We start from the raw sequence: 20,888 nt of genomic DNA, 5'->3' as shown, positions 1-20,888 counted from the left end.
TGAAAACCACCTCTTAATTTAAAAAAAAGAATACAGATGCTCCCCGGCTTACGATGCTTTGTCTTACGATATTTTAACTTTGCGATAGTGCAAACGGCAGCGACCCGTAGCGAGCCGCAGCTCGCTTCCAGCCACGTGATCAGGTGTATTAAATGCATTTCGACTTACGATATTTTCAGTTTCCGATGGGTTTCTCAGAACGTAACCCCATCGTAAGTTAAGGAGCACCTGTAAGTATTTCATTAGTAATTAATCAAGTCCACCATCATAATGTTGTGGGTTCCGTGACACAGTTTGCAGAGAACAAATTGATTACTGCTGAACCTCAATCTGCATCTTGTCATTAATCTCTCTGCTTTTTTGTGGGAAATTGTTGTGCATAAATTGCTGCAACTTTTTGGCTACCACACAGCAGTGACTGCTTATCAATAAAAAATCATGAGCGAAGGTGCACTGAAGAGCAAGTTATGGATCTGAAAGACTGAATCAACAGATGTTAACTCTAAATTATTTACAGATTATACAAATGCTTCCTCTGGAATGAGAATGTATCCAGCTATACAGGGCCATGTATAATTACAGCACAATGTCATAACTTTGCATTCAAAATCTCCTGCCGCAAAGGCTAACAGATGTTGTCTTCCTAATTTATTGCTGTACATCATTGTATGTAAAACCAGACATACAGATTTTAATTTTTCAACAGTATTCAAATAAATCTTGTCTGACCTTAATAGCCACTGGGATATATATATATATGCCTTAAGTTGCATTAAGCATTCTTTCCCAATAATATGCTGATGTTGGGAATTAAATAAATTAATTTCTGCTGGCTTGGATTAAAATATTATAAAATTAATAAAGTTTCAATTGAAACTCAATTGATCATTACCAGTGGAAGGTATTTATTCACAAAATGCTGGAGTAACTCAGCAGGTCAGGCAGCATCTCAGGAGAGAAGGAATGGGCGACGTTTCGGGTCGAGACCCTTCTTCAGACTGATGTCAGGGGGGCGGGACAACGGAAGGATATAGGTGGAGACAGGAAGACTGGGAGATCTGGGAAGGGGGAGGGAAAGAGAGGGACAGAGGAACTATCTAAAGTTGGAGAAGTCAATGTTCATACCACTGGGCTGCAAGCTGCCCAGGTGAAATATTAGGTGCTGTTCCTCCAATTTCTGGTGGGACTCACTATGGCACTGGAGGAGGCCCATGACAGAAAGGTCAGACTGGGAATGGGAGGGGGAGTTGAAGTGCTCAGCCACCGGGAGATCAGATTGGTTAATGCGGACCGAGCGCAGGTGTTGAGCGAAGCGATCGCCGAGCCTGCGTTTGGTTTCGCCGATGTAAATAAGTTGACATCTGGAGCAGCGGATGCAAAAGATGAGGTTGGAGGAGGTGCAGGTGAACCTCTGTCTCACCTGGAAAGACTGTTTGGGTCGGATGAAGTTGAGGGGGGAGGTAAAGGGACAGGTGTTGCATCTCGTGCGGTTGCAGGGGAACGTGCCCGGGGATCGGGTGGTTTTGGTAGGAAGGGACGAGTGGACCAGGGAGTTACGGAGGGAACGGTCTCTGCGGAACGCAGATAGGGGAGAGGATGGGAAGATATGGCCAGTGGTGGGGTCCCGTTGTAGGTGACGGAAATGTTGGCGGATGATTACCAGTGAATTGGTAGGCAGCAAACCGCTGAAATTCTTCATTGTATTGAATTGTATAGCATTTTGAATATTTATTAAGAAATGCATGCTGTAAAGTTTGTACCTGTTTTCATTAGCTTTTTGCAGAATTCTATCCTATTTCACCTGTTTGGAATAGTTGGTGTGCTCGTATTATCAAATCAAAATTATATAACTGAAGCAAAGAAGAGTGTCATTGTCCATTCCAATTAGTCCAAATTAAGTTAAAATGTCTATCATAAATCAAAATTAATTATTTAATTTAGGCACCAATAATGAAGCTCAAGCGAAATTAACATTCAAATGTGACATGACCAAAAATGTTGCAATCCAAAATAGCCTATAAAGTATTTTTATTCATTATAAATTGTTACTCGGTATATTTGAAGTCTGACTCAGTAACACAACACTGTTTGCACTTCAGATTAATCTTCTAAATTCAACTTTTCTCTTTTCACCCTTTCTAAGTTCTAACATTTATGTGTGTGCAATTTCTATAGTCATAACATCAGTCAGAACATCCCTAAATCTGGGAGCGGGAGGTAAACACGAAAGGGAGCTGTGTGACAGTTGTGTGTTGCACGTTTTACGTTGAGAGGTTCCATAGCCCACTTTGCTTCAGTAGAAAAGCAAGTGTCCGCATTGTGGAAAATAGAATTGCCACAGTCTGGATCAAAATATTGCAACTGATATAGAAGCGTGAAACTTAACGCAGTATTGTAAAACCAAAATTATTCCGCTATACATATTGAAAAAACAAAAACATTCCAGTTAACCATATGTATATTTTACTAATATATTGAAACTTGAATCAATTAGTTGAATTTTGTTTACCAGATCTGTTTGACAACTTTTTATTGGGGTTTTTTTTGTGTTTGGTAGTGCCCACCTGGAATGAAACAGCAGGTTTTGATTTTCTATACAAAATTACTAGGAAGAATCAAGCAACCACTACTACCACATGTCAATGTTCACAAACCCGTCCAGGTATGATATGTTTATTGTCTTGTAAAATTGACAGGTGAAAGTTTTTGTGCCATACCAAATATTTTCTGCAATTGTAGAAATTCATGTTATTTCGTATGTCTAATTTGAATGCAGAATATTATAAAATAAAAACTGAACACTCTAAAGATAAAATACTTTGCCAATGAAAAATCACCTGCAGCATGATGGATAATTACTTTGCCCAATGTAGCACAGTTATAAAAATAACAAGAATCCCAAGTTTGGACTATTTAGTGAAGATCTGAGGTGTCATTACTTGGCAGATTTTGGAGAAAACTGCTGAGCTTCCTCCTTTACTTTGTGATTAGTTTACTATTGAGACTCGCGATACTTGTGGTTATACAAGTTGAATCCTGACAGAGTGCAAAGTCTATTGCAATATGTCCTGCAATGAAGACTGCCTCAAGAATCTTCCATGTTTGGATGAGTACCAGAAAACAAACAGCATTGTGGCATGGTACCTCTATCTACTTAACGACTCGGGTCTTGGCATTACATTTGCTCAAAGAAAGTGGCGCCTGTGGACCTGGGCACTGATGAAATGACGTTGGCATAAATTACCACACTAAATATTGAAAAACGGAGAGTTAATGAAGCCAACTTTCGCTGAGTCCATCAACACATAGAATAATATCAAATCAATGTTGCTGAAAACTTTTCAGTTTAGTAAATTTTGCTATTTTGCACTGGTGCACTAAATTAAATTGGTAACCTAAGAAGAAGATTAAACTAGGACCTCCCCCCCCATACCCAATGGATATGAATTGTTGTTCATCTTATTACACTTAATATTTTTAAATATTACACTTTTGCTCTGTGTTATTTTGTTTTTTAGAAATTGATTCGACTTTGTGGTGAAGTTCTTGCTGCCCCCACAGAAAATGAGGAAATACAATTTCTTTGTATTGTTTGTGCAAAATTAAAGCAAGACCCTTATTTGGTCAACTTCTTTCTAGAGGTATGTATATTCAGCTGTCTTGAACTATTTTCAAATGTTCTGTGACCTGTTGCCTCCTTTTGTCATTGTTAAATTCTCTAAATTAATGATTTTGTTGATGTTACTAATTTAAAAAAATTACAAATGCAGATTGATAAAAAGCGAGTGGTAAGATAAGGTTCTTGGAGTCTGAACATTGATGTGAGAATATCGAGGTAAATAGCTTGTTTCTGTGCTGTCAGTACTATGTAATATATATGCATAGTAGCTACAGAAGACAAGCACCACCTTTTCAAGTCTTTCCAAATCTCATCCCTTCATTGTGGTCGATGGATATACATGCAATGTGTACTTCTCTGCTGCAATAATAAATCTACATACTGTCATCTTGTTCTCAATGTGCCCAAATTAACTTTTAAAATCAACAAATTAGTGTCTTTTATTTACTCTTCCAGGTTTCCTGATTTTGTCCTTAAATTTACTCTATGATAAAACTAAATGTTTTCCTCTTCCAGAACAAATCTACAAAAAACGCAGGGATTGCCAACCCACGGCAAACAGTGGTAGATGTTTCACACAAAGCAGTCGTGAATGCAAACTCCTTATCAGAATCTGAACATGCCAAATCTCCTGAAGATGAGGCCAGCACAGGACTTTGCAGTGCTACCTGTGGAGCTGCAACCAGCCCTTTGGACAGCAGTAGTAGATCATCCCAGCAGAGTACTGATCTGTCTTCCTCGTTTAATGAGATGGTCCTCTCTCCACAGAAAATTGCTACAACCGATCATTGTCAAAACCATGATTACAACTTGGTGAACTCATTGTTAAATCTGAGTGATAGCCCGGTAGGTAAACTTTGTAACACCTTTATGGACCAATTTCATTTATGATTGTGAAATTCTGATTTGATCGGGATCAGATTTTCATGCTGTTCAAAGTGAGAAAAATATCTAATAAGAGGTACCATTTTGTATGTCTTAGAATTAATTATAGGTAAAAATAGATTTTAAATATGTTTAATATGAATTGAGTCAAACAGTAGCAATGGTAACACTTGAATCTTTAGATTTTCTAAATGAAGAACTCTGGTTCATTGCTTTTAAGAGCAGTCAATACCCACAAACTCTTCTAGAAAATCTGATGATAACGACTTGATGGCATTATATTTGTGTTGCAAAAGAATACGCAGCAATTGAATAACAATGTTACAGTGTTAAAAGCAGGTTGATACAAGAATAGGTTTTCTGCAGAACGATTAATTGATAGTCAGTTCAGTAAAACTGTTGAATTCATTATAACGTGAGCTATATTCCAATAGAACACACAAAAACTAGCTGTTTCTTTCCTATTTACATTTCAGGATGGTCGAATTGTTGTTAAAGCCTCTGAGGGTTTAATGCTGCTGGTTAGTTTGCCAGAGCCAGCGGCTGCGAAGTGCCTGACTGAGAATACGTCTCTCTGCCAACTGCTAACAGAAAGATTGGGCACACTGTATAGAGCATTGCCACAGTCGATAGACCCCATGGACATTGAATCTTTGGAGTCTGTCAACTGGGGGTAAGTAGAACAGAGTAACTCCTATGTTCCTTTTCTAAGTGGTACTCTTGCAGTAGTTTGTGTAAAAATAATGCACTGCAGACAGAGTTTATAGTGATAATCATCCTTAAAAGCTGTTTTCTGATTTTTCATTGGAAACCATGCCTATATTTCTTGAAATATTCAACCCTTTGCTACAGTTTTAAGGAAGCAACAGTTGTTATTATAGTTTTCATTAAGTTGGAAAGGATGAATAAGAAATTCACCAGATGGTTACTAGCGCTTGCAGACATGAGTTATTGGGAGAGGTTGGATAGGCTGAGATGTTTACTTTGGAGTGTAGGGCTGACCTTATTGAGGTGCACAGGAGCACAAGAGGCTTGGATAAAGTGAACACTCGCAGTTTTTTTTTTTCAGGGAAGAGGATTCTAGAACTAGAGGGAAATAGCTTATGTTGGGAGGGGGGATATTTAAGAGGAATCTCGGACAACTTTTTCACTCGGGATAGTCCTTATCTGGAATAAGCTGCCAAAGGAAGCTATTAAAGTGGATACAATGCGATTTTTAAAAGACATTTGAACAGAAGATTGAATGGGAAGGATTTAAAAGGCTGTGGGGCCACATGCATTTTTACATGGGATTAGTCCAAATGCTAACTTCGTGGACATGGACAAGGTGGGCTGAAATGCCTGTTTCGGTGCTGTACAGTTGGATGACTATTTTGAGACTGAAAGTGAGCTGTTCTTCCAGTTTATCAGTGGTTCTGTTGTCGTTATGTTAAGTAGCATGTATCAATATGATTACCATGTAGATGGTACTGACAACCTACAGTATTCAAAATCATGCCTGATGTTTGTAAATATTTGAGAAATGAGGACATTTATTACTTGTCACAATTGGAATTTCGACATGGTTTTTTATGTGAATACTTTCACATTTCCTTGTGAATTAAAACTACAAATGTTCTGTCGGATGTGTTGATAGTATATTACTTCACTTTCACAAATTAGCAAATCTGCTCCGGATCGGATTTTTCCAGACACAGCCAAAACAATGCCCAAGATTTCACTGCCACTGCTGCCCTGATCCCAGTAAGATGGTTTAATCATCGTGGGCTTTTGGCCTAAAATTTCTGCCAATCAGTTGAAAGACAATGTTGATCAAGATTCAAGGATGTATTTGGGTGGCGCAAAACAGTGATTGGTATAAAATTTGAAATGAAAACAAAATTCTTGAAATACTCAACATGCCTGGCTAAATTAATGAAGTTAGAAACAATATTAAGGTTTCAATTTAATGGCTTTTCACAAGAACACGAAGAATTAAGAAAAGAGGCACATTTTAAGTTGGAGCGAAGGGAGAGAAGTACTAAAGGGATGTCTGATAGAGTGAGGACCAAGAAACGCTAGGAGCAGATGTTGAGGGCTTAATTGCAGCTAATCTGTCGGAGAGCAAGAACAGGAAAAATGAAAACATCAGATTCCAACACTGGTAACTTATGCCACACACTGAGCTGGCTCTGCCTCCACACTCTGCTCTATCTGCCTTTTTTTGTCTGCCTCCAAGTATCATTCACCTACCTCTGTCTCCCAACTTCATCTCTCCCCTTTCTATACCATGCTGCTCATCGATCTTCATCCCTCCTTACTCCACCAATCCTCGACTGGTCCCCATGTCATCACCCAACTTAACTCTTTAAACGGCTATCTTCCCTCTCGACTCTGGATCCTGATGAAGGATTTGCACCCAACATGTCGGCAGTTGCTTTTCCCTCACAGATATTGGACTCACTGAATTCCTCCAGCCGATAGTTTGTTGCTGGAGGAATTCAGCAGGTTGAATATCATCTGTGGGATAGGGAAGGAATTCTTGATGTTTAGGGTCTAACACCCTGCACAAGGAGTGATTGTGGAAAAGAAAGATAGCTGGTATAAAGAGGAAAGGGAGTGATAAAAAATCTATCATAATAAATACTCTCGGCACATTTTCTCCAACAGTTGTCTTTTGTGCTTTCAAATTCACTCAAGTTCATTAACACTTGGAACATATGGCTGCCGCCCCCTTCTCCTACAGTTTGCCTTTTTGTTTGCATGGTTGCAGACAGCTATTCAATTGTTCTCCTTAACAGGAGAACCTTGTAATTCAAGTGGAGATTTTCAATCTGACCCAATACTGCAGCTGCTGGCCAGATGATAGGACTGTTTTAAATGTGTGTGTTGATGTTACAAACTTGAACTTAGGAAGGTGTGTGGTTGTTTAGTATAAATTTTTCCTTCAACTTCATTATAAATTAATGCAGAGAAAACATCAAAATGAACAATGCCTTGAATGAAACCAAATGAAAACTGACATGTATACTTGCATCACTTTTAAATAATATTGGTTATAATTGAGAATAATTTTCTCTTCCTGTCTGATCCAGTTTTATTCCAAACCTGAATTGGAGAAATAATGTAATTTTCAGGGGAAGCTTTGGGTAAAAAAACAAAACTGCTTTAAAACTTTAAATTGCTGAAATAGCACATGTTCTCTTAAATTTTTTTGAGCATCTCTGCAAAGAGAGTAGTAGGGAATAGTTTTGTAATGCATATTACAGTGCCCTCCATAGTGTTTGGGACAAAGACCCATCATTTATGTATTTGCCTCTGTACTCCACAATTTGAGATTTGTAATAGAAAAAATCACCTGTGGTTAAAGTGCACCTTGTCAGATTTTAATAAAGGCCATTTTTATACATTTCGATTTCACCATGTAGTAATTACAGCAGTGTTTATACATAATCCCCCCCATTTCAGGGCACCATAATGTTTGCAACCCAGCAGTGTCATGTAAATGAAAGTAGTCATGTTTAGTATTTGTTGCATATCCTTTGCATGCAATGACTGCTTGAAGTCTGCGATTCATGGACATCACCAGTTGCTGGGTGTCTTCTCTGGTGATGCTCTGCCAGGCCTGTATTGCAGCCATCTTTAGCTTATGCTTGTTTTGGAGGCTAGTCCTCTTCCGTTTTCTCTTCAACATATAAAAGGCATGCTCAATTGGGTTCAGATCGGGTGATTGACTTGGCCACTCAAGAATTGACCATTTTTTAGCTTTGAAAAACTCCTTTGTTGCTTTAGCAGTATGTTTGGGATCATTGTCTTGCTGTGGAATGAACCACCAGCCAATGAGTTTTGAGGCATCTGTTTGAACTTGAGCAGATAGGATGTGTCTATACACTTCAGAATTTATTATGCTACTACCATCAGCAGTTGTATCATCAATGAAGATAAGTGAGCCAGTACCTTCAGCAGCCATGCATGTCCAAGCCATAACATCCCCACCACCACCGTGTTTCACAGATGAGGTGATATGCTTTGGATCTTGGGCAGTTCCTTCTCTCATCCATACTTTGCTCTTGCCATCACTCTGATATAAGTTAATCTTCATCTCATCTGTCCACAAGACCTTTTTCCAGAACTGTGGTTGCGCTTTTACGTACTTCTTGGCTAACTGTAACCTGGCCTCCTATTTTTGCGGCTAACCAGTGGTAGCATCTTGCAGTGTAGCCTCTGTATTTCTGTTCATGAAGTCTTCTGCGGACAGTGGTCATTGACAAATCCACACCTGACTGCTGAAGAGTGTTCCTGATCCTTCGGACAGGTGTTTGGGGATTTTTCTTTATTATAGAGAGAATTCTGTCATCAGCTGTGGAGGTCTTCCTTGGCCTGCCAGTCCCTTTGAGATTAGTAAGCTCACCAGGGCTCTCTTTCTTCTTAATGGTGTTCCAAACAGTTGATTTTGGTTAGCCTAACATTTGGCTGATGTCTCTAACAGTTTTATTCTTGTTTCTCAGTCTCATAATGGCTTCTTTGACTTTCATTGGCACAATTTTGCTCCTCGTGTTGATAAACGGGTTCTTGTTTGGTAAGGGTGTCAAAGGTTATGGGGATAAGGCACGAGATTTTGAGAGGGAACAATAGATCAACCATGATTGAATTGCGGAGTAGACTCTGAGCTGAATGGCCTAATTCTGCTCCGATGACATACAAACTTATGAGGGGAATAGATAAGGTAAATGCACAGCCTTTTACCCAGACTAGAGGAATCATGAACCAAAGAACTTTGGTTTAGGCGAGAATGGAAAGACAATAGGAACTTGAGGGAGGGGAACTTTTTCACACAAAGGGTGGTTGGGTATATGGAACAAGCTGCCAGAGGAGGTAGTATCACAGCATTTAAAAGCCATTTGGACTTGTACATGGTGAGGAAAGGTTTAGAAAGATGAAATGTAAAACGTAAGCAGGTGAGACTAGTGTTGAGGACCCATCTTGGTAAGTGTGCGCAAGATGCGCTGAAGGGCATGCTGTATGACTTAGCTCGAATGTTGTCATAATCATAATCTGTAGGCACACTGTTTCTGGGTTGGTGAGTAATATGAAGGGAGTAAAACTGAATTACGAGTATTTTACATTTATCTGAAACATCAATCTTAAATAAACGAGAGAGAATTTGGTTAAATTGTTTTTCAGCTGCAAGTTGAACCAAATTTCTGTTCAGTGGATTAATTATATATTTAGTGCCACAGTGGACTGTACTCTGCATTTCACTCTTCCTGTACATTGATTCAGGGTGGGCCATAACATTTCTTTCCTCTGTCTGAAGCTGGCTATAAATTCTGATCTGAAGTTCAATGCTTTATTGAACTCTTATCCTTGCTATTCTAGGATGAACCTTTAATAACTGCTGCTACTCCTTCAACACTACTGCATTGTCAGCTTTATATTGCAATCCATTCTTTGCTTTCTCATGACAATTGCTGCCTTTAAAGCAGCATAACAGTTCCATTGTGTATTTCGGCATGGTAATTTTTCTCATCTGATATAGTGCTCTTGCTAATACCATTGAAGTAATTCTTAGTGATTTACCCACTTGAGCTTCTGAGTTACCATTATATTTTTATTTAACATTTGTGGATGTGGAGATATTGGAAAACGCTGAATGAATTGAATTGAAGAATTAATTGAATGGCAATGACGTTGAACGATATTTTTCTAATATTTTTTATTTTTAGTCTTGGGAAGTAGGGGTTGTTAGGGAATAAATCTTGCCAAGCCTCCGTCACCTGGAGGAGTTAGTACAGGTATGTGGGAAGCATGTACACCAGACTCTGTATACATAAAACCATAAGACATGGGAGCAGAATTAGGCCATTAGAATTGAATCTACTCTGCCATTTAATCATGCCTGATCTATTTTTCCCCTCAACCCCATCTCCCCTGTCTTCTCCCCATAACCGTTGTTCTCACTAATCAAAAACCTGTCAAGATCTGCTTTAAAAATACTTTTAAATATGCTTTAAAAGGATGATAGTTTTCATCTCTGTTGGCCTTGGGGAAACGTCTGGAATGAACAGGGTCATATGTGTACATTGATAAGAACCTTTGAAAATGTCACATGTTAAGAGAATCTTCGGGCTGAAAAAGCCTTTGTATGGACTAACTTCAGTCAGTGCATTATAGGGCAATTCAGTATTTTGCGATGCAAACATACTTTTTCAGTTGTACAAAAAATAATATTTTACTGACTTTTTGATTATCAGCAGTTTAAACTTGATGGATAGTGATTCAGGAAATTGCACTGCCCACTTTCAGTACATAATGAATTGAATGAAAAGAAAGAAATTGCATTTTATGGCGGCTTTTCTGATCTCACAGCAACTTCAGCATTTGGTTGATAATTTAGTTTGACATTTCAAACTTAAACATTTTTAAATTTTGAAATATCATTGTTGGAAGGCAGCATTTCAACAAAAAAATCAGTTAGTAATTCAGTATTGTAACTTGATTGTAATATGTATAGTAATTTCCATTTTAATAATAAGGTAACATGGGCCAGCATGATAGTGCAGCGGTAGAGTTGTTGCCTTACAGCGCCAGAGATCTGGGTTCAATCCTGACTGCAGGTGCTGTCTGTACAGAGTTTGTACGTTCTCCCTGAGGCAGCGTGGGTTTTCTTCGGGTACCCTGGTTTCCTCCCACACTCCAAAGACGTGCATGTTTGTAGGTTAATTGGCTTCAGTCTTGGTGGGCAGAAGGGAATGTTTCTGCGCTGTATCTCTAAACTAAACTGGAGTCTGTTAACATCTGTGGATCATACTAAATTCTGATGGAAGGCCATCAACTGATTGTCTCTGATTCATTCTTTGCTAATACTGTCAGACTTGCTAGGCCTTTCCAGCAATTTTATTTTATTTCCAATTTCGAACATCTTTGCTGTTGTGCTTTGCAATTAGAATCTAACTTGTAGATTTATAGCATGACAAGGTGCCTTCCTTCAAAAGTTTACAAAGCTAAAAATCTTAACAAATAATTTATACCAATCAACTTTTGTTTTGTACTTTCTGTATTACAGTTTGGATTCTTATAGCCATAAAGAAGATACCACAGCTTTTCCAGGAAAGCGTGCCCTCATCTCTTTCCTGTCTTGGTTGGATTACTGTGACCAGCTGATTAAGGAAGCCCAGAAGGTATGAACAACAACACAAAAAGTTGTGAAGTTTTCTGTCATTATTTTTCCTCAATGTTCCAAATGATTAAAGGGGAGAAAATAAAGCAGAGGGAGCCATGTGGGAGGAGGGTCGTGTGGGAGTAGAGGCAGGTTGGAAGATAAGTGGAGACATAAGAGGCTGCAGATGCCTGAATCTGAAAGTAAGGTCTGTAATAAATGGAACCATTGGGGGAGGAAAAGGAGATCCAGATAATATAGTGTTTGGGTGATAGGGAGATGGTGTAGTGGAGGACCTGGACAGATTAGATGGAGAGAGAATAGAGCCCAGGGAATGTCGATTACCTAATATTGAAAACCTCAATGTACATACCCTTGTGTTACGAGATGGGGGCAAATGAATATAGTAGAAAAGATACTGAGCTTAATTCCCATACATAACTATTTCAGATTTTTTTAATCTTGTGGTCACATTAATGTGTTCCAATGTAACAAAAATTACATTGTGTTAGATGGTGCAATACATCTACCTTCTAAAATACTGTATAACACCATTTCACTGGATGACTTCTACAGATCATTCACAAATAGCAAAAAATATTGAAAATATTTCTGAAATAGATTAAAACAATTTTTTTAACTGGAGATGCAAAAATCTGAAGTAAAAACAGAAAATAATAAAAACATCCAGCAGGTCAGGCAATATCTTTGGAAAAATGGTTAACATTTCATGTGAAAGATCCCTTATCAGGACTGGGAGAGAGAGAAAGCAAGTTGCTTTGTAAAATACAGAATGTAGGATATGCCAGGTCGTCAGGCTGTGCTGTCGGATGCCATTCTGATACAACAAATTTCACCTTGTAAATATTTTCTTTGATCAATTGGCCCCACGCTCCACTCTGTCAACAATTTTAAGTACAACTAGTATTTCCTCTGTCTCCCCCCCCCCCGTTCTATTGAAGGGCGTTTGTCGTGAAAAGTTACCTTTATTTCTCTTTATCCAAATGTTGCTTGAACTGCTGAATGTTTCCAACGTTTTCTTTCTGAACTAATTAAAATGAAAAGCTATTTAAAAAACAATGCATAAGAACGTGCGTGCATTTGAGTTCCAAATGACATTTGTTTCCATAAGGGTATGGTGATTAAGGAGGTGATGGAACTTTTCAGGATGTAGCTTGAATAGTTGGATGATTACACAGACTGAGAAAGAAAGAAAGTTGTTCTTGAATGTAGTGTATGACTCTTGCAAGAAGTTTGAAAGAAATTCAGCTTGTACAGATGAAAAATATAGTCCTCATTAAATAATGTCCCTAAGGTAAACTGGGACTTTTAAAGTAAGTCAAGAAGTAAGAATAAAGGAAATTAATTTTAAGAAAATGCTTACACATGCATTCAGAATGACAACACTGTGAAGAATGATAAATGTTTGTTGTAAAAAGTTGTGCAGAGATATTTTAAATTACATTTGGATAGTTTAAATTGCAAAGAAAAAAGTAATTTAACTAGGCCAAAAGTAATTCAACTAGGACAACTTTGTCCCTCTTCTTGTATAAATGTTCTTTATCTCAAGTATCATGGATTGTGCCATTAAATTAGAATAGTTCGTGATATGGGGTGTAAATAACCATCAGCTCCATAATAGTTCGTGATATGGGGTGTAAATAACCATCAGCTCTATTTATTCTGCTCTTCATTTTATAGGTCACTGCAGCAGCCTTGGCAAGGGCTATTCGAGAGAGATTCTTTGTCCCAGTTATGGAACCTCAGTTGCTTCAGACGTAAGTAGCTTAATTTCTTGCCTTCATTTCCCTGCTTTCTAAAACAAAGGAGAAAATCAGTGTAGGAGTGCTTTCAGTGCTTTTCTGTAATTTTTAGCCTATTTGTCACCATGGATATATTGTAATGATTGGGAAGGACTGTACTTTGGAAATGTGATCTTGTTCTTCCCACTCTTGATGACTACCACATTGCATTCCAGTGAGAGAGCATGGACACTCCGTCAGTGTGGTCAATGTGCAATTCTGTAGCTGTCATCTTAGAGCTTTTATTAATTTCACTCTATCCAGAGTATACTTGTATAAAGGAGCCAAGAAACCCTGCCCTCAAGGTATATATGACCATTTGTTTTGCCTCTTTATACTCCAGTAATTATGTCTAAACTTTCTTTTACTTATGCTTATAGATCCGAGATTGGCATTCTGACCTCAATATCACTACTTAATCGCATCATCCGTCAGATCACGTCAAATGCAATGCTGCAAGAGTTAGTTTTCTTCTTGTTAGGAGAATGGAGACAGCCTGAAACACCTGGACACAATAAGCATCAGCTGCGGTACCGGCTTATAGAACATTGTGACCATCTGTCAGATGAGGTGAATATCCATGAATTCAAAATGTACACTAATAGAGATTTCTTTCAATCAATGTTTCCTAGATTTCTTCACACAATAAAACTCCAATAATCTGTTACTCAATTATCTGGAAATCCATTAATTTGGCATCTGGCTCAGCAGGTAATGTTTGTGGTGCTCCCTTCCCACTCACTAGGGCCCCAGTTCTGAGCTCCCTGCTCATCCATAAATGAAAAATGGTGAAAAACTGCAGATGGTGAAATCTAAAATAAAAACAGGAAATTGCTAATACTCCATAGGTCAGGCCACATCTGTACGATTTGAAACAGAGTTAACTTTTCTGCTCAAAGACCCTTCATTAGAATGGGAAGAAAGAAAAGATTGCTAAGCTGCGGGGAGCATAAAGGCAAATGTCTCCTATAGCGTAAAACCAGGATGACCATGTCAGCTGTAAATGAAGTTATCCAGTTATTGATTGAATGGGAGCAGGGAGAGAGTGAGAACATCGACAAAAGAATGTAGGAGTTGCAAAATGCAAAGCATGAAGGCATGCCTGACAGGTCGGGCTGGGCATGTCCATCTCTTTCAGGGAAGAACAACTAGATAAGATGAGCCAGGGTCACAGGTAAAGAACTAATACAGATAGAGAAATCAAGTTCATTGAAGTTGGAGAAATCAAGTTCATTGAAGTTGGAGAATTCAATCTTGAGTAGTTCCAATCTTCCAACTTATCTCATTGCAGCCCTTGCACCTTTGTTTTATTCACACCTTCTTTATAACTGTAATGCTATAATACTGTAACACTATATTCTGCACTCTGGTATATTTCTCTTTGCATCACCTGATGGATGGGTGTATGTAGCAACAAGGAACTACAGATGCTGGTTTATACCAAAGAAGACTCAAAGTATTGGAGTAACTCAGCGAATCAGGAAGCATCGCTGAAGAAAAAGGATGGGTAATGTTTCGGGTCGGGAACTTGATTGAACTTGTGTATAACATTATTTGATTATACTTATATATTGTATTTGACTAGATAGCATGCAAACAACATTTTTCATTGTATCATGCAGATGTGACAATAATGCCCTGCACCACCTCCATTGCCACAGCGAGGCCACATGCAGACCAAAGGAACAGCACATCATATTCTGTCTGGGTAGTTTTCAACATTAAATTCTCCAATTTTGGGTAGCCTTTAACTAATCCCACCCCCCACTCTTTTCTTTCCTCCCACCCCTCTTCCCTCTCCTGAAACCCCACTGGACACCCACCTATCATCTATCTCTTCCCCCCTGTGACTTTCTTCCCCTGGCTTCACAATCTACAACTCTTTAAATCTGTCTCACTCCAATTGTTCGTATCTCGGCCCTTTGCTCCAACCATCTGCCTGTCAAAAAATCCCTCACGCCATGCTTTGCTCCACTTCTCTTTTCCACCTTCTTCCACCCCTGCAATCAGTCTGAAGATGGTGTCCTTGTAATACCATAAACCTGCAGCATGCCCAGATTGAAGATGTGATGCTGTTCCTCAAGCTTGAATTTGGCCTCATTGTCACAGAACATGACGATTCCCAAATGTCAGTGTGGGAGTTGATTGGAGTATTAATGTGGCAGATAATAGGAAGCTCAGGATCAGCCTTGCAGGTGCTCCACCAAGCAATCTGTGTTGGTTTCTACAATGTAGAAGGAACCACATTGGGAACTCGCCCTTCAACTTTTATTTTAGACTCCCTTTCTACCTTCTGCCATCTTGGTTCCTGCACTTCCTTCCCACTCACCACAGTTCCTGTGCTTTCTTTCGACTTACATGATTCACTTTAAAAAATAATCATATGGTGTAACATCAAAAGAAGTGGATAGAAAGTGTTGAAGCATTAATAGAAATAATGAATAATAGTTTGGAAAATTTGCAAATGTAACACCAAATCCTGGCAACCCAGATTATCCGAGCTTCACTGTAATTCCTTTCAGCATTACTTTTTCCAAAAGAACAAATCCTGTCACTGCTTGAGCAATGGAGTATCATCCAATGTCATTCCGTTCGTTCCGTTCTTGCAACTTAACTCAGTTGGATTATTGGATACAGACAGTACTTCTGGATGAAAGTGTACAAATCCAGATCCCTCCTCCCTCCTATGTTAAAAGTAACAGAATTTCCTTCCCCTAAGAAATACTACTACAACTGCAATATGGTGTTTAAAAGTGAACCAAAGCCTTCAGGGTTCAACTGAATAATTCAAACAAAGGAAATATATCTTTTCAAATGCTTTGAGGATTGTGTGTCGGTACTTGCTGCAAGTATTTAATGGAAATAGATTCAAGTCTCTTTATGAAGAGACCAATTTTATGAAATCTTGAATGGCATATATACATGGCCAGTTAGAATCTGAAACCTGCATTTTAATAATTTAATTGTAAGCAGGCGTTCATGCTTCCTTGTCATAGAGGGCATCTACAACACATGATGCCTCAGAAAAGCCACCAGCATCCACAAAGACTCTTCACACCCCTGCAACAGTCTGTTCGAACTCCTTCCATCAGGCAGACGATACAAGGCCTTCTATGCCCGCACCTCCAGACTCAGGAACAGCTTCATCCCCAGGGCCATAGCTGCTATGAACCGGTCCTGCTGAGCCGGATGGTCACATCGCAGTGAACCGGCACAGATCTACTTGCACTTTATTCTGTCTTAAAACTGTTACAATTTGTTTCGTTGGGTTGTTGTTGTTTAAATTAATTAAATTATTGCATCGTATGGGAGGCGCATTCCCTATCTCGTTGTACCCCTGTACAATGACAATAAAGATATATTGTATTGTATTGTATTGTATTGTATTGATTGAATCTCTGTTTCTGGCCACTAGGTGGTGTTAGTTTGCTTTGTGAAGGTAATTTCATTGAACGTCAATTTAATGTGCTGGATGTGTGTGTATAAACAGTTGCAGTGGGGAGGAGTGAGCAGTTTTGAGGGGGATCAAATTATTTTTGATCCCTGTTTTCTGTTATAAGCCACCTGGAATGACTACCAGGTAGTATAGAGTGCAGCTGGAGGAGGGGACTGGGGCAGGGGGGATTGAAAAGATCAGAATTGAAGCTTTAGCACATGAGTGGATCCAAAAGGTAAGTGCAATGCAAGATGCTTACCAGTTCGGGTCCAGCAGTCCTTGTCTGCCTTTGGCAACTGACTTCTTGTAGCTTGCAAAGCACAGCTGGCTTGATTACATTTAAAATAGCAGTACCAATTACTGGAAACACCAGGCAGGTCAGACAGCATCTGTTCTGAAAATAGAATCAGTTTTTCAGGTTGAAGACATTTCTTTAGAGCTGGGAAAGAGAGACACAATTTTAATTGGTGGAGAGAGTTTGTAGGGACATGAGGGAGGTTTCTCCCATTGGGTCAGTCCAAGATAGCCATGGTGATAAACTGAAGCTCTCTGGTTAATAGATTAATAGGGCACTTAGAGGAAAAAAGTTTTTTTTTTCCTTCAGTAATATTGCTGGATTTGCTGGTCTGCGTTCACCACTCACTCACCATGGGTTCAGGCAATCAAGACTAGAGCAGTTACCATACTAGAGCTGAGATGCATTCCATCAGAATGCTTTCAAAACCACAAGTGTGGAAGTGTGAGAGAATTCTCATGGACATTGAATCTTCTCAGATACAAGAGAAAGTAAATATGCTGGTGCTTTCTTGATCACTGCATCAGTGTGAAGGTGGGGTGATATGGCCTCAGAGATACTCTTTATAGTAATTCTGGGGGCATAATATGCCACTTGCAATAGGAAAACGTTTGTGCTCTTCAAGGAACTGGTGACTTCACAATGGAAGATTGTACCCATTTGCAATAGGCATCAACCGAATAATGAAAGGCCTCGGTAGATGTGGAGAGGGTATTTCCAGCAGTTGGAGAATCTAGAACTAGAGGGCACAGGCTCAGAATAAAAGGACGTACCTTTAGAATGAAGGTGAGGAGGATTTTCTTTAGTCAGAGTATGGTGAATCTATGGAATTCACTATCACAGATGTCTTTGGAGGCCATCATTGGGTATTTTTAAAGCAGAAATTGGTAGTTTTTGATTAGTAAGGCCGTCAAAGGTTACGGGGAGATGGCAGGAGAATGGGGTTGAGCAGGAAAAATAGATCGCCTATGTTTGAATGGTGGAGCAGACTCGATGAGCCGAATGGCCTAATTCTAGTCCTGTGACTTAATGGCAGGTTTGCTGCTACGTGGACGATCCATACCATTATTGATTGAGGCAGATGAGGAGTGAAAAGTTCACACCCTTGGGAGTACCTTCAGAGAATCTAGAAGCATGCATCCACTGTACATTTGAACCAATTGTGCTTTTCTATCCAGAGTTTGGTATTGAATTATTTTAATTGAATATCTCATTGAACTATTTTGTTTGAATTATTAATGTTTGTCACTTATTTGTATGTCTGTAATCTTCTGGTCAAATAATTTGCTTTTAGTCAAATTGAAAGTAAAGGCATGATTTAATCTGCACTATTTACTGTATTTTACAGATCAGTATAATGACACTGCGAATGTTTGAACACCTATTGCAAAAGCCAAATGAGCATGTTATTTACAATATGGTATTAAGGAATTTGGTGGAACGGAACTATGTCGAGAATAAGCCACCTTGCCAAGAAGACAAGGATATTGTTGAGAACGGGCAAATAGCAGGAGCAGTGTGAGTGTTTTATGACATTTTTTATCAAATTTCTTTTTCATTATTACTTCACTTTGTCACTGAATGCATTGGTTGTTCATGAAAGGGAAATGTCAATTTATTTATGTAAGAATGCTGTGCATGTTTTATATATAGTTTCAATACCATAATATTTTACTTGTCAGTTTCTAATTTTAAAAGCTGAAATATTTAGGTAATGAAAATTGGGTGTTTTGCCCTTTACTATATGAGTGTGGATTCCCTATCTGCAGTTTGGGTAGGAACGGTTCTGTAGTTCCATTCCTTTGTTTTGGCACATTGGCATTCATACTGGGCCAAGGAGATATCATATGGAGATTGAGAACAAGGCATGTTATTCGGGTTGAAGGAAATCGGTTTCAAAAATAAAAACATCCATGTATAAGATATGTTTTGAACAATCTGCCAAAGGTCAACTGTGCTTTACAGTCAATTATGTTTTAGCCAGGAGTCATCATTGTATTGAAATACTCCAGGCATTTGAAACAGAGTTTTTCCATAAATAGCATTTCAATAAATGATCAGTTAATCTATTTTATCAGCACTGTTGGTTGAGGATAACTTTAGGCCACAGCACCGGAGAGCAGCTTTCCAATGTCTAGGTTTACAATCTCATCCAGGAGATGGAAATTGCAATATTGAATAAGAAAAAAATGCCAAGAATATATTTTAAGTAGCAAATCTACAAAAATAAAAATGCAATTAATTCACAGACTAAATGTCAAGATCCTACTTTAAAAATGCATGAATTTAAAAAATGAGCACTAACATTAGAATTATAAAGCTATTTACGATTTAAAATGTTATTTCTAAAGAGCTAAAATATAGAACAAAACATTTTGAAGTTGTAAATCTCAAATCTTCCATTTGTGAATTATTGGCCCAATCCTGGAATAGAGTTTGTTTCACAGAGACAAAGAGTACTTTAAAGTAATCTTTTATTGATATGTGTCGGTGAATAGTGGCAGGCTTTCCAAGTCTGGGAAATATCCCAGTAGATCAAAGGGTGCAGCAGTTGTTGCTACTTTACAGCGCCAGGGACCCGGGTTTGATCCTCACTACAGGTGTTGTCTATACGGAGTTTTTACATTCCCCTCGTGACCTGCGTGGGTTTTTTCCAGGATCTCCGGTTTTCTCACACACTCCAAAGACATAGGTTAATTGGCTTGGTAAAATTGTAAGTTGTCCTGAGTGTATGTAGGGTAGTGTTCGTGTGTCGGGATCGTTGGTCGACGCGGATTTGTTAGGCTGAAGGGGCTGTTTCTGCGCTGTATCTCTCAACTAAACTAATCAAAGAACATCCAGAATTAGTGGTTCAACCCAGGAATGGATGCTTGGAAATAACTTCTCATCCTCTGAATAAAAACCAAAGATCAAATTTATCTCCTTTCGGATATATTCATAATAACTACTGTTAAATTTATAATTCACTTGGGACATCAGTGATGGCAGAGTAATAGAAATGACCCAGTTTATTTTATTGGGACATTCTGTAGGTTTGACAACAAACTATATTGCTGATGGAATCTCAATAAATCACTTTATCATTGGAACACACATTAAAAAAAAAATACTATGGTCTGAAATGGGTGTACACTTCCTCACTTCAGATTAGCCAGACTGCTGACTTGATACTGATATTTACAGTTTTTCTGACTGTGACAACTAAGAGAAGCGCAAATGTATATTTAGGAAAATTTCAATAAAAGCAGAAAATGCTCTTGATACACATCTGCTATGCCTCCACTTGACCGCTCATAAATTCAAGGTTGACAACGTCATATTGTATGTATGTGATCAATCCTCCACCATGTTAATGTCTGAACTAGTTGGTAATAAATTCCTTAATGGACCCGATGCCAACCGGAGTCTGCCGGGTCACCTACAACACTGGATGTGTTTGCTGTTGTCTAAAATGCTCAGTGCTGCCATCACAGTGCCATAATTTATGAAAGTTAAGCAATACAACATTTTCTATTTTGTTTCAAAAGAGCACTACAAAGCTACGTATTACTTGTGATTCAATTTATAGAGTTCACACGCTGCAGCTTCAAAGCTTTCCTCACCAAGATATAAGCATCTTCAAACTGCATTAGTGAGTTACTCTCTACCCTGCAAATTCAAAGTAAGCTTTCACGCTAAATCAGGGAGACTTGGACTTTGGACCTCTGCTGATT

General features: G+C 38.6%; 1 protein-coding gene across 1 annotated transcript in view; it reads left to right on the top strand.

Moving 5' to 3' along the window:
* The window catches only part of fhip2a (FHF complex subunit HOOK interacting protein 2), a 66,507-nt gene that overhangs the window by 27,645 nt on the left and 17,974 nt on the right, over window positions 1-20,888 (top strand). The window contains exons 4-11 of the mRNA XM_078413454.1: window positions 2,558-2,662; window positions 3,519-3,641; window positions 4,136-4,465; window positions 4,981-5,177; window positions 11,550-11,664; window positions 13,344-13,420; window positions 13,825-14,014; window positions 18,524-18,693. Coding sequence (XP_078269580.1) covers window positions 2,558-2,662; window positions 3,519-3,641; window positions 4,136-4,465; window positions 4,981-5,177; window positions 11,550-11,664; window positions 13,344-13,420; window positions 13,825-14,014; window positions 18,524-18,693 — 1,307 coding nt within the window. The remainder of the gene's footprint in view (window positions 1-2,557; window positions 2,663-3,518; window positions 3,642-4,135; window positions 4,466-4,980; window positions 5,178-11,549; window positions 11,665-13,343; window positions 13,421-13,824; window positions 14,015-18,523; window positions 18,694-20,888) is intronic.

This window comes from Rhinoraja longicauda, chromosome 16 (genome assembly GCF_053455715.1).
Source record: "Rhinoraja longicauda isolate Sanriku21f chromosome 16, sRhiLon1.1, whole genome shotgun sequence".
In the NCBI taxonomy this organism is placed as follows: Eukaryota; Metazoa; Chordata; class Chondrichthyes; order Rajiformes; family Arhynchobatidae; genus Rhinoraja; species Rhinoraja longicauda.
Note: the sequence above shows the minus strand (reverse complement) of the source record. Positions and strands in the feature narration are given on the sequence as shown.